Consider the following 15442-nt stretch of genomic DNA (forward strand, 5'->3'; position numbering starts at 1 on the left):
GATTAATAGTGAAGGCTATGCTTGAAGGCCTTTCAGGAAAGGAAAGCGTGAGTGTTACTCTGGTTCCTTTGTAAATCAACTGCATATCTGTGATTGAACATAACTTCTTGTTTTGTGAGTGGCTATACCATACAACAGGCAGCGTCCTAAACACGACATACTATGAAAGTTGGTCCAGCCAACACTACACAGCAGGACTAGTTCCCCACAGCAGTACAGAATCATTATCATGTATAATACTCATATATATATATATATATATATATATATATATATATATATATATATGTGTGTGTGTGTGTGTTATTTCTTTCTCTTTCCAACCCGCCATCTCTTGCCGCTTTGTTTCAAAGCTGTCATATCTAAAAAACAACTGTTTAGCAGGAGTGTCCAGAATAGATCCAGTGTGGCCAGATCTGTTTCATAATTTAAGACTAGCCAAAAAAAAACTGCATTTATATGAAATCATCTAAACAGAAACCATATACATAATCAGTGATTATGCTATATATTTTGTGTAATCCAACACTCTAGGACATACTTTAATGATTCCTCCAAAATAAGGCATGGTAAGATTTCAGTTTTAAAAAAAAACTTTAAAACAATAAGTGCAGAATTTAGTGAATAATTAATTTTTTTGTAATATTTTCAGTAATGTTGCCCTACCCCGGTCAAGTGGACTTGATGAAACAGGAGCCGTGGTGTGGCACTTAGTTCTTTGCAACCTTTTGGCTTGGATAATGGTTGCAGCAGCTCTCTTCAGGGGAATAAAATCTTCTGGGAAGGTATGTAATATTATTCGATTTTTTTATGATTTATTTTCCTGCAAATTTATGTGTTGTACAAGTCACCTGTATTGTGATATTTTACAGTAAAGTCGTCCATTATGATACTTCCTGAGCTGGTTTTGATCAACTGGGGTACAAATTTCTCACAGATCAAGGATAGTACACTTTCTTGAGAAGACACCCTGGTGTAAGGAAGAACGTTGACATGGTATGGAAGACGTGTTTCTTATTTGTATCAAAACTTTCCATACAGGGCAGTAACTCCCAAACCTGAAATCCCCAGATAGTACTCAAGTCCCACTGAGTTCTGAAACTTAGAACATGGAACACAGTAAAATGAAATCCCCACACATATCCACCCTTTAAAAATAAATGGACGTAACCAGCACAAAGGCAATTTGTGAAACAAAATGCAATAAAAAAAATAAAAAAATAACAACATACAATTTTACGAACAACATAAAGTCCTTGAACCGTATCTTCTAGAAGATACCTTCTTACCCTACCAAATAGTCTTCGTAAATTACAAGCAACAACCTTTTCCAGGTTGAGGTTCTCCGTACATTCATGCTCGTTCCCAATTACCCACTTTCATGTATTACATGTCTTCACATTTTCTCCTGGAAAATCATCATTGACACAGACTTGGTAAATACAGTTCAGTTTTACTCAGGAGGAACTATAGAAGTTTTACTCATATTTCATACATTTACTCTCTCCAGTTACAACATAGGACCTCATTAAGACTTTGACAGTCTTTTCTTATGACCGCCAAAGCCACAAGTGCCAGAAGACTGCCAAAGCTGGCGGTCTTCAGTCCACCATATTACGAGTACTGCAGGATTCCCCCCACATTTTGGGTGGAAATCCTGCAGTAGTTGTGCTGGTGGGTGGAGGTGCATGGGCAACCGCCACTACCACCACCGGCCCCGTCCGCCCCACCAAAAATACTCCCCCAGCCGTATTATGACCTTTAATACAGTCTGACGGTGTCCTGATGGCGGGGCGCTGCTGTCGGTGGAAGCACCTGTTCCCGTTCCCTGCCGAATGACGTCCTCGCCGGACAAGGTAAGCTGGGCATCTGACAGGGGAGGGGGGTGGGAGGGTGGGGGGTGTAGTGTGTGATTGGGTGTTGTCTGCGTGTGTGCATGTATGTTTGTATGAGTGAGTGTATGGGCGTTTGTATGGGTGTGTGCATGGGTGTGTATGCATGTGTGAATGTATGTGTGTATGCGTGGTTGAACATTGGTATGAATGTTGAGGTGAGTGCGGGTATGAATGTTCAGTTGAGTATGGGTATGAATGTTGAGGCGAATGAGTGTATGGTTGCCTGTGAGTGAATGAGTGTATATGAGTGTTGGTGTATGAGTGTATGCAAGGTGCATTAATGAGTGTATGCGGGGTGAATGTGTGTGTCTGTGTGCGTGTTGTGGGGGGCTCTGTCTTAGAAAGGGGTGGGGGGTTTTGGTATGGAGGGGAGTTTGGGGGCTTGGCCCTGCTGGGGGGGGTCGTCTGCCGGTGACAGGAAAAAATTCCCTGTCTCCAGTACCCTTTCTGCCAAGGTTTTCGTGGCAGTGCTGAAGCTGCAGAAACCCTGGTGGAAAGCCAACTCCTAATATCGCCCAGCCAGGTCAAAGATTCTCATCTCCGGCCCGGCGGGTCCAAATGCCCTGGCGGTATGAGTGGGGATATGGTGGATTGGCAGAGGCCAACCCACCACACTCATTATGTGGTTGTCTTTACCGCCTGTCATGAGACCGCTAGACTCATAATTAGGGCCATAGTCTTTTACTTCAGTACCTCACACTTCACATTATCCGGTTTCTTGATTCTGGCCCACTCAGCAATTTTCACTTTCAAAATTGTGGCCTCCATATTCTGATCTCTTGAAGTGAACAACAATGCCTTTCACACATCAAGTACCTTGTCACTTACATTGCAGTTCACCAACTTGCAATTCATCCACTCCCTGGTACTATGTGGTGTAGCAAAACGCCCACAACATTTCCTTCATAACAAGCATTCAATTCATATTATTCACTAAGGCTTGTTGCAAAACCCGTGGACCTCTCAACAAAACCATTACTTCTAGAATGATGAAAGAGATTTTAGTATGCCAAATCCCAGAAAGTTTAAGAAATTCTCTTATTTCCACCGACACCAATTGGGTACCCTTGTCAGTTACCAATTCCTCAGGACACCCTTCCCTTGAAAATACTTCCCTTTCAAAATTATTAACAGGACGGCTATATATATTTTCCACTATTTTGTCTTCAGGCTGCTTTGACAGCTATCAATTAATATGAGTCTAAGGGCCTCATTATGGCCATGGCGGTCATCAGACAGCCAGGGTCACGGTCATGGTTGGACCGCCGTCAAAGCAGGGGTCTGACTGCGACATTATGACCGTGGTGAAAGCGCCATGGTCGGACCCCCGGCAGCGCCACTTTTTGGCTGCCAGATGGCCTGGGGGTGTCAGCCATCCCAATTTACCAGGGCAGTGCTGCAAAGAGCGCTGCCCTGGGGATTACGACCCCCTCTCTCCGCCGGCATTTACATGGCAGTTTCACTGCCATATAAATGATGGCAGAGACCGGTGCCAGGGGCCGTAGTGTGGCTTCTGCACTGCCATGCACTTTGCATGGGCAGTGCGGGGCCCCCAGGCCAGCCCTATTGCAGACAGTGATTTCCATGATGGGTGCTGGTCCACCCGACGCACAATATCATTGCCGCCAGCCATATTATGAGCAGGCGTCAATGTTGTGCGTTTCCTGCTGGGCCATCAGGAAACTCATAATAGGGCCAGCGGGAAGGAGACCGCACTGGCAGTTTCCTGACCAGTGGGAGTTTGGCGGGCAGCCTTTTCCACCCACCAAACTCCTAATGAGGGTCTAAATTTGGGAATACCACCTATGACTCCAAAGGGGCATGAAAAATCCAGAGCAAGGCATAGGTGGACGCTCAACAGGCAAAACAGGAGAGGGTATAGTCTTATTGCTAATGACACATGCATTACAATCGTTCACAAAATGTTTCACTGCTTTCTCCAAACTTGGTCACCAAATGTGTTCTCTTAGTATTACCCCCATGGCCAGTATATGTGAGAGAAAGTATTTTACCCAGGACATATTTGGACACAATCAGTAATCCACTGTGTGTCAAAATACCATCCACCACCAAGAATTCCTCAGCAACTCTTGCAAAATGAAAATGAAATTTGTTCCACCTTGAGAAACTTAACGTAAGGACAACCACATAATACAAACTCAATCAATTTACACTATAGGTCATTAGTTTTGGTAGACTGTAACCATGCATCGCTGCATAACCAACCATTCAAAACTTCATCAACCATATTTACCATGCAAACTATATTGATTTAAACAATTTTCTTCATAATTTTGAATCTCACAGCAACCTTGATAAACAATCAACTGCAAGATCTAATGCTCCTGATTCATTGAAATTGTTGACTATAAGAGGGTCACTTACCAAGTCAAGGCATTCCTTTTCTCCCTTCATGGGTGCTAAACAGCCTCATTAGTGATTTGTGATTGGCGCATAAATTAAACTCATCACTGTGGCAAAATTCTTAAAATACTGCGCAACCAAGCACATCACCAATGCTCCTTTCTCAGTAGCTGAGTAAGTGGCTTCTGCTCCATGTAAAACTCTTGAAGCAAATCCAGTTTTTTTTTTTATAGTGTCCTCATAGGTTTCCACTCCGGCAATTAGAGAACCACGGGTTCATGCTGAGGGGGGGAGACACCCCACCACCCTCCTAGTCTCACCCTCCCAGCCAGCCCCACGATCTCCTGCCATATTTGGCTAAGATGATGGTCCCACCAAACATCACCAGCCTAAGACCTTACCACACGGTCCGAAGACCGGTGGTGTCATTTGTGGGGGGACCGTAATCATAGGACTCCATTTTACCAATACTCCTAAAGACCTATATCTTGACAACTATTGTACCACAGTAGTCAAAACTCATCTCTTTTATTTAATGGGCTGCTACATTCTGTGCTCAGTTTATTGATTTACCCCTCCCATTCCTGAACAGTAGTGGTAAATGAAGATACTCAGTTAAGACAGATTTCTCATCTAGCTAATAATATTCATACAAAGAGAAAGAGGGATTGCTGCCTAGTTAGCACCTTATTCAGATTTTCCTCACACTGCCCCCCAAAAATTATCAATTGTAGACTCAGCTCCAATCCCGTACAAATTATTCTCTTCAACACCCTCGCTACCAGATTCCAGAAGGAGCCCAGTTTCTGACACAACGAAAACATTTGAATATCACTTGCCTTCTCCTCACCGCATCAGGGCAATTCTTCACAACCTTTCCCATAGCTGTTATCCTTTCTGGTGACCAATATACCTGATGCAAGGTGAACAAATGATTCTTCTTTAGATGAGCTGATTTCACTATACCCCAAAGTAAAGTCATTGAGTCTTGCTAAAGATGATAAACATCTAAGGCAGAACCTCTCCCCACCTCCTCACCGGCAGGGAAGGCGACTTCCCTTGCCTCAATTACCATCCAGTACCACAGGGCCACCTCCTCCTGGAAAATAGACTTCTGCAACAATCTTCCCTCCCAGATATTTTTCCCTGTTTCTACCTTCTTCTCTGATTTAACCTAACTTGCAAGTTGGTAGTACTTGAGTTTAGAAATCTTATTACCTGCTAGCTCCTTCCCATAGCTGTTATCCTTTCTGGTGAGCAATATACCCGATGCAAGGTGAACAAATGATTCTTCTTTAGATTAGCTGATTTGACTATACGCCAAAGTAAAGTCATTGAGTCTTGCTAAAGATGATAAACATCTAAGGCAGGCAGAACCTCTCCCCACCTCCTCACCGGCAGGGAAGGCGACTCTTCCCCTGCCTCAATTACCATCCAGTACCACAGGGCCACCTCCTTCTGAAAAATTGACTTCTGCAACAATCTTCCCTCCCAGATATTTCTCCCTGTTTCTACCTTCTTCTCTGATTTAACCCAACTTGCGAGTTGGTAGTACTTGAGTTTAGAAATCTTATTACCTGCCAGCTCCTTAAACCTAGGCCATGATATCAGTAACTCATCTTCTAAAATTTGACCCCATTTCTCCACTCCACTCCCCTGGAGTGGCACCAAAAGTATATCTAAAAGGCATTCTGGAGTTCCAGGTGAGTTACAAATAGGAGCTGTTTTACTATAGTATACAGTCCCTGTAAGCTCCCTAACCTGAAAGCAAACCCAGTTATTGCTTCAATTCCATTGCTACATTTCTGCATCAATAATATTTCAAACCCAGTTATCACTAAGCTGACATCCTTTGTGTTAAACAATTTAAGAGATTAAGAAGACACAATATTATTTTTGATTTTTTTTTACATGCCTCAAACCAACATACTGGGCATCAACAACTCCTGAAGAACAGACGTTTTGTTGCAAATTGAAGGACAACTTTAGAATACTATTCAAGTAATACTAAAAAGAATATTAGTTGAGCATTGTTTAATGGAGGAGGTGCATCATCAACAGTGTTAAAAAATTTCAATTTAGGTTGAATACCACTATCAAACACATGATGGCCCATATGATCCACCATGGATTTGGCAAATTTGCACTTGTGATTCCTTAAGGTCATCCCACTTTTCTTCGGGATTTTCTGCACTTTTTCTACTTCGGAGTCAATTTCACCCATATCCTTGCCATATATTAATATATGTTCTTAAAAACACTTTACCCCCACAATTCCTTTGAACAAAACATTCATGACCCTCTGAAACATGGAGGATGCAGATGCCAGCATGAACAGCATTCTAACATAACAAAACACACCCTCCCATGTAACAAATGAGGTATGATGTTTAGAGTATTGCTGTAGTCCTATTTGTTAATATGCCACAGACATATCAAATGATTTGAGTACTGCAGTATCTTCAAATGTTGCCAGGATTTCATCAGCATTTGGTAATGGTTTGTGGTCTACCCAAATATTGTGTTTAGTAAACACGTATCAGTCTTTTATGGCAACACCACAGGCAAAAACAGGCAAAAACCATTTGGAGTATTCAATGGCTTCAATTATAGAAAATGAACACCGTTTATCCAATTTTGCTTTCTTTTCTCAAACACAAAAATACTTTTCATGTCTTGTAGATAACTGGCACAGCATTACCTTTAAAAACAATGTAATGCTGAAAGCCTTGTAGGTTCCCTAGACAGTCTAAAAAAACTGCAGGATATCTGTCAATCTATTTTACTTCAACATTTTTCCTTCTGTAACAGCATTTAAACTAAACAGGCAGGCATGACCATGCTGATGGTCACAGATGAGGGAGAAGAGGAGGAGAGTGAACCTCTGCTAGACCTCCTCCCCAACAATGCACAAGATGGATCAGTGAAGGGAGTAGTACTCTCTCCCAAGTTGACAGCCCAGCAGCAGAAAGACTGCAGACAAGTATTGGAGCAGTTTGCTGGATTAATCTCCATGACCTCTTGACTCACCAATTGGTGTGTTCATGACATTGACACTGGTGACAGCTTACCTGTTAAAACTACGTTGTACAGGTTGTCAGACCAGGTTGGAGCCAACATCAAAGCTGAGGTAGCTAATATGTTGGAGTTGAAGGTAATTGAGCCCTCTGATGGCCCTTCGGCCAGTCCAGTGGTGCTGGGACACAAACCTAATCCCCAAGGTGAGAAGAAAGAGCTAAGATTCTGGGTTGACTACAGAGGTTTACATGCAGTCACTAAGGCTGATGCTCACCCTTACCTAGAGGTGATGAGCTGATTGATAGATTGGGGGCTGCTAAATTCCTGAGTACATTTGATTTGACCTCAGGATACTGGCAGATTGCATTAGAGCTAAGGAGAGTTCAGCACTTCACACCCCAGTGGGCCACCTTCAGTTCAAGGGGATGCCCTTTGGTTTGAAAAATGCCCCTGCCACCCTTCAAAGTTGGTAAACAGTGTCTTATCCGGGTTGTAATCTTTGAGTGCAGCTTATCTGGATGATACAGCTGTATTTATTTCCACCTGGGAGGATCACCTGGTCCACCTGAGGGAAGTGCTTCTGGCCCTGTTCCAGGCTGGCCTGACTATCAAGGCAAGCAAATGCCAGATAGGGCAGAGTTCAGTTGTGTACCTGGGCCACCTTGTAGGTGGAGGCCATGTATAGCCTCTCCAGCCCAAGATCTAGACCATCCTGGATTGGGAGGCTCTCCTAAAACCTAGACTCAGGTCAGGGCCTTTCTTGGCCTGACTGGGTATTACACAAGGTTTGTTCAGAATTATGAGACCAGTATGGTCTCTCTGACAGAACTTACATCAAAGAAGCAGCCCAAAAAGGGAATTGGACCCCAGAATGTCAGAAAGCCTTTGACACTCTGAAGAAGGCTATGTATTCAGCACCAGTACTGCTGGCCCCTGATTACAACAAAGACTTTATTGTGCAAACAGATGCTTTAGAAACAGGGATTGGGACAGTGTTAACATAAGTCAATGAAGAGGGCCAGGATCAGTCAGTTCCCTTCATCAGCAGACAACTTCTCCCGGGGAGCAAATATGGAGTGCCATTGAGAAGGAGGCCTTTGCTGTGGTCTGGTCCCTGAAGAGGTTGAGGCCATACCTGTTTGGCACTCACTTCAGTGTTCAAACCGACCACAGACCTCTCAGATGGCTCATGCATATGAGGGGGGAGAACCCACAACTGTAGATGTGATCCATTTCCCTAAAGGGGATGGACTGTACAGTGGAGCATAGACCTGGGACTGCCTATGCCAATGCAGATGGCATTTCCAAGGCTTTCCACTTAGATGATGAGGACTACCAGGGTGTAGGATAGTACCCATCACCTTTTCTCTGGGTGGGAAGCGTAAGAAAGTCCTTCTTTTTGCCCTGGCCACCCCCAAATCTTTTGGACAGATACTGGTGGTTACTGATTCTTGGCTGTGCCCTGGGTACTCTTAACCAATCCCAGGGCCAGTGCTGTGTGTAAAATGGATTATGCAAATTAGGCTAACTATAATTAGATGTATCAACCTACCTATAAGTCTCTAGTATATGGGAGGGCATGTAGGTTTAGGGACCCCAGCATAGCTAGTGCACCCTTATGTGCATTGCTGAGGTGCCCAGTGTCATCTGGCTGCTTTTAAGTTGAAGTTAACCCCAAATTCAACGTTGGAATTAAATATACTTCCAAAGTCTTAAACTACCTTATTTTTACATATAAGTCACCCTTAAGGGGAGCCATAGGTGGCCCAGGGTTGGGCGCAGTGAATGTATAAGCAGGAACTTCATAAAATATGTTTTATAAGCCCCAATGAGGGAAAAATAGCTACACTTGTTTTCCACCATTGTAGTGAATTGGCTCAATAGGCTAACATGGGGAGACTTTATTTTAAATTAAGAAAGTCTTATTTTTCATAGGAAGGAGCAAACTTTTGCATGTATAGTATGACATTAATGGTTATACTAAATCCAGCAACGTGCCACTGTTGAATTTCATATAACTTGCACCTGGAAAGAGTTTTAGAACTCTTTCTAAAAGTTACCAGTTTCAGCTCTGTAGTGCCATTCTCTGATTGGCCACCCTCAAGCATCCTGGTCAGACTGCCTTGATGAGGTGTGAAGTGGCCTGGGCTCAACACAAAGGAAGTGCCTGGGGAGGAAAACTGCCTCCGCAGATGGGGAAACAGGGTGAGGGTAGAGCAGCCAAACTGTACTTCAAAGGAAAGGAGGACATTTGGTTCAGCAAGGGGACCTCCCCATTTCCTGCAAAACCAGACACCAGGTGCCCCTGATTAGATTAGGAAAGGGCTGGAAATAGGTGTGTTAAGGTAAACCTAGCCACACCAGTGGGTGGGCTCAGCCAAACCTAACCTCTGAGATTGAATTTTTGGCATCTTGGATTTTTGGAGAATGTGTCTCCCTGGGATTGATTTTTTCCACACTTCCCAGGACGTGGTCACTCAAAAGGATAGTGGGCTGCATATGTTTGTACAGAGCCCTCCCTTCTTTCCACCCCCAGGAGCAAGGATAAAACTAGCAGAGCTGCACCCCACCTCAGATCCCTACAAGGAACAAGACAAGAAGAAGAAGGACTGCCCTGCTGGACTTCTGACCTGCACCTGGACACTGTACTCTGAAGGACTGTACCAGCTGTATGCTTAGGCTTCACCACTAAAAGGATTTTGTCTGTCTTCAACTGCTTTAAGAAGGGACTCACTGTTTGCTACAGGTAAACATAGCTGACAAGAGTCCTCTGCATGAAACCCTAAAGTTGTCAAAAATACAGAGGGACGACAGGGACAATGAAAATGATAAAGTCTATACTTTTGCAAAACAATTTGATGATTTTGCCAATAAAGTACATGTCACCAATATACAGGGGCAGGCAGTGACAACAACTAATGGCTCAGATTTCTCTATTACATCGGAGGAATCTGATACAACGAGTATATCAAGTGAAAATTCAAGTAGACTATCTAATGAAGATCAGGTGGCTTCCACTAGTTTTTTACAGGAGGCAAAAAGATACAGATTAGGCAACAAAAGGAATTTTCACAATCAGCCACGTCCCAATCAAAGAAGAGAACCCGTAGAGGAAAAAGGAGAGGGAGACAACAAGGGACAAACCAGGGCAGCCTGGAACAAAATCAAAAACAACTGACTCTAACAGAATTGTCGACAGTTATTCACAATCATGATTGCAATGATATCTCTATTGTGAATCTATCTGACTGTATATTGACTGATGAACAAATAAAAGTATTACGTAAAGGATTAGGTTTCTGTGTGTCCAGTTTTTGCAGTATGACACAAATACACATAGATTTGTTAAAATTTTTACGACAACTCAAACTCAAACAATATTTTGCAGACAAAACTGGCATACAGGCTACAGTTACATCTCACACTACTGTCAGTTCCTATTCCATAAGAGATATTATGGATATTGAACTTTTATTAACTTTGGACAACATGAATCAAGATATTGTCAATAGAAAGAAACTATTAGAAGATCTCAAAGTTGCACAAGATTTGACACTAAATAGTGGCCTCAAGCCAAAGTCTTTGTTCATTCCCAGTCTACCAAGTAAAAACGTGATAGACACCTTTGGCAAAATGGTCAAAGAGGATCTATATAGATTGGAAAATCATATTAAGAAAGGTCAATGTCACAAATCACATAATCTGACTCTTAAACAAAAGTCAGCATTAAAAGAACTTAGCGATAATCAAAACATAGTTATCAAAGAGGCGGATAAAGGAGGCAATATTGTTATCCTTAATAGGACAGATTATGTTAAGGAAATAGACAGACAGCTTATGGATAGTGTTGCATATACTAAACTACAGACCAATCCATTACAAAGGATCATAATAAACTTAGAAAGATGGTTATGAGTGTGGCGGGAAGAGGGTTTGATTTCCGATTCGGAATTCAAATACATATTTAACCCACACCCCACACCACCATGTATTTACATCTTACCAAAACTACATAAAAGTAGAACGTCACCTCCCGGTAGACCCATCATATCAGGAATAGGGGCACCTACTGAAAGACTTTCCGAATTTATCGATAGTTACTTGCAACCTGTTGTTAAGAATATACCCTCGTATCTACAAGATACAAAAGATGTTCTTGCAAAATTACAAGATATAGTGTGGACAACAGGAATGATCTGGGTTACACTAGATGTTACCTCACTATATACTTGTATACCTAAGAATAAGGGATTGCAAACAGTACGTCATTTTTTATCAGGAAGATCAGCATCATACTATAAACATACAGAGATGCTATTACATATGATAGAATTCACACTAGACAATAATGTCTTCATACATGAAGGACAGTGGTTCAAACAAGCGCAAGGAGTTGCTATGGGGTCTAGATTTTCCCCATCGTATGCAAACTTGTATATGGGTTGGTTTGAACAAATCCATATTTGGAAGAACGGTCCCCCACATCTGACGGAAAATATCTTTTTTTGGGGGAGATATATTGATGATGTTATCATGATTTGGACTGGATCGGAACAACAACTAGTGGAATTTGTAATCATTTGAATTTGAATATGTACAATATACAAATGACTTATGAATATAGTAAGGAAAATATATGTTTCCTGGATTTGAACATATTCATCAAAGACTACATGATACACACCAACATTTACCGTAAACCAACAGCTTGCAATGCAATATTGCATGCGGAGAGTGCTCATCCTAAAACTCAGATCTCAGCTATTCCTCTTGGGGAAATGACTAGACGCAAGAGGAACTGTAGTGAGCCAAATATATGCAATATGGAATTAGACATTTTGGAAAAAAGATTCCTACAAAGGGGATATTCCAAACAAACTATTGATGTAGCAAGAAACAAAATCAATAGGACATGTAGGACAAACTTGCTGAATAGGCATAGCACATCTCCGAAAAGGTCCCAGGGCACAATGGTGAGTTTCTGTATGGAGTATAGTCAGAATAGCCGTAATATACATCGTATTCTACAAAAACATTGGAACATATTACAAATGGACAATACACTAGCACAAATATTACCTAAAAGACCGAGAATGATCCACAAAAGGGGCAAAACAATTAGAAATGTAATATGTAAAAGTTATTTGCCACCTTTAAGGGAAGAAACACCGACATGGTCACCAGGCAAAATCAATGGTTTTTACAAATGTGGTCATTGTAATATGTGTGGTTTCACAATGCATAAAACCCTGGAATTTGAGTACAATGGAAGTGGACCACATAAAATTACAACCTTTATAAATTGTAACACCAAATTCACTGTGTATATTTTGGAATGCGAATGTGGCCAGATATACATGGGAAGTACTATCAGGCCCTTGAAAGAACGCATTCAGGAACACATCCGTGCCCTGCGAAACAATGACACAATCTCACCAGTAGTCCAACACATGAATATCAAACATCCAGGGAGAGAAATTCCTTCGGTTAAATACATTGGAATTTATCATACCCCTGTTAATCCTAGAGGAGGTAATAGAACATTGGAGCTAAGAAAAAATGAGGCGAAATGGATTATCAGGTTAAGAACTATAGAAATGGGGATGAATATTGATGATGAACTATATCATTTTTTACAGTAATGTATACATGATTGTGAATTATAAGATATGTCTTCTTTTTATTACCAATACATCTCTTTACAGGCTGATAATACATTGGGATCAGTGGTTTGTTGTGCCTATATGTTTAACTGATGTATACTCACATACCATGGTGATGGATGCCTCTCTTTGAGCGATATTGGATATCTCCTGTCAGTCCAATCACTTTTTATCATATATAATTTTCTATGATTATGTGCACATATTGGACTAATATGTATAGGATCTTTCTTCCTGTTCCTCCTTTCTCCTTCCTATCATTCAGAGTCTCGTTGGTTACCTTATTCTGTCCATACATTGAGGATGGTTTATTACCTACACAGAAGATTTTTCAATTTAGGTTTATTTAAATCTAAAGATCAGAGTATTTGATAAGAACTTCACTCGTTGGCCCAATATACTTATATATATTCCGCCGGATGATTAGTATGTATCAATTAGGTTCTCTGACAATAGGTCAACAGGTCTGAGTAATATGAAAACAAACTATTCTAAGATGGCCGCCATGTTAGCGATGTTTGTAGTGGGCCCTTTTCTCTTTCTACTATAAGAGTATTCTAATTGTGGGTTTGAAACTCAGGGTCGGCATTGGCTAAATTGCCGACACCAACAAGATTTAAGAAGACATCCGTGCTATCTTCAATGCACACACCTTCGTTGGTATTGCAACAAAGGAACACGGGACGCGGATTGCTATTATGCCGACGTTACGAGGATACAGGTTAGTTTTGAAGGCATTATGGATAGCTTGTCTTGGGGGTGCCCCATTGATTTTTATTACTCATTGGCCATAGAGTTATGTGGGACATTCCTGTTTTATACTATCACGGACAAGACATATTCTTTTGGATATGGTTTTCTGACTTTATACCTTTGATATTGATTCAGGTTTGAATATTCTCTCTCGTATCATGACTTTATTTAATATCGGCGATACATTTTTTTATGTGACTTTCTATTTGTGGCCTGACATTGTTATGGCCAAGCACTCTGAACAACATATAGAGGTTGGTTTCATTTGTGACGTGATGTATCTATATGGAGTTAAATTGCACTTTGTAGAGAACCAGGTTTCATGTTATCGTGACGGTTTAGATATTTTGCTTAGATTGGATTACGGTTCCTTTGATAAGAAGGATATGATAATTAAGGCCATAACATGGCCTGTATCAGCTACTAATATTTGCATACATGTTCTTTTCATTCATTTGTAGGACCAACTATAAGCTGATGAACTAAAATTATATTATCAAAAAAATTAAAATCAGTTGCGTTTTTTTTGTACATTGAACAAGCTTAGTGCGGACAATACCAAGGTTAGTGGGGTACCAGATTTTGAATATAGGTAACACATATGGTCTGCATTTTGACAGTTGATGATTGGATCTCTTCCCCTGTTTCTCTGTCATTTAGAGATTTGAATATCATTTGGAGATACAAGTGGTAAATGGAGAGATTAAGGTACTTTCCCTTCAAAACTCTTTTTGGGGGTTTCATACTTAAAAATAGTGACTCACCTTCACATTCATATCAAATTTCATCCCTATCACTCATACTTACTATATAATTTTATTAATCTCAAAGACTAATTTGGGATGTAGGTTCTCCATGGCACTTTTTCTATTTCCAACACACTTTTGGTGCAGGTTGACTAACTGTGATCCTTTCTTTAGTCTTTGGAGTTGTTTTTCAGATTTTGTATTTTTAAATTATTAATGTAATATTTTGAATTATGATTTATCAGCCTTGAAGAAGTCCAATGTGCGGACGATACACGTGTCGGCTGATGTTACATGTGGATTCGACAAAATATCATCTGGTCCTTTGACTCATAATTTATTTCTGTGTTAGATTATGGACTTTTATTGTATCTATTTACATTATGGGGGTCATTCCGACCCTGGCGGTCCATGACCGCCAGGGCCGGGGACCGCGGAAGCACCGCCAACAGGCTGGCGGTGCTTCCTGGGCCATTCTGACCGCGGCAGTAAAGCCGCGGTCAGAAAAGGGCAACCAGCGGTTTCCCGCCGGTTTACCCCTGGCCCAGGGAATCCTCCATGGTGGCGCTGCTTGCAGCGCCGCCATGGGGATTCCGACCCCCTTCCCGCCATCCTGTTCCTGGCGGTTTTTACCGCCAGGAACAGGATGGCGGGAACGGGTGTCGTGGGGCCCCTGCACTGCCCATGCCACTGGCATGGGCAGTCTAGGGGCCCCCTAACAGGGCCCCATAAAGATTTTCAGTGTCTGCTTTGCAGACACTGAAAATCGCGACGGGTGCCACTGCACCCGTCGCACCCCTACAACTCCGCCGGCTCCATTCGGAGCCGGCTTCATTGTTGAGGGGGGTTTCCCGCTGGGCCGGCGGGCGGCCTCATGGGGATTCCGACCCCCTTCCCGCCATCCTGTTCCTGGCGGTTTTTACCGCCAGGAACAAGATGGCGGAAACGGGTGTCGTGGGGCCCCTGCACTGCCCATGCCACTGGCATGGGCAGTGCAGGGGCC

The 15442-nt window shown here is 42.1% G+C and overlaps 1 protein-coding gene across 1 annotated transcript in view; it reads left to right on the forward strand.

Annotated features, from left to right (window-relative positions):
• The window catches only part of LOC138259657 (sodium- and chloride-dependent neutral and basic amino acid transporter B(0+)-like), a 558437-nt gene that overhangs the window by 225880 nt on the left and 317115 nt on the right, over positions 1-15442 (forward strand). Inside the window, 1 exon segment of the mRNA XM_069207527.1 lies at positions 653-785. Coding sequence (XP_069063628.1) covers positions 653-785 — 133 coding nt within the window.

The sequence above is a fragment of the Pleurodeles waltl genome, chromosome 2_1, assembly GCF_031143425.1.
Source record: "Pleurodeles waltl isolate 20211129_DDA chromosome 2_1, aPleWal1.hap1.20221129, whole genome shotgun sequence".
Taxonomy (NCBI): Eukaryota; Metazoa; Chordata; class Amphibia; order Caudata; family Salamandridae; genus Pleurodeles; species Pleurodeles waltl.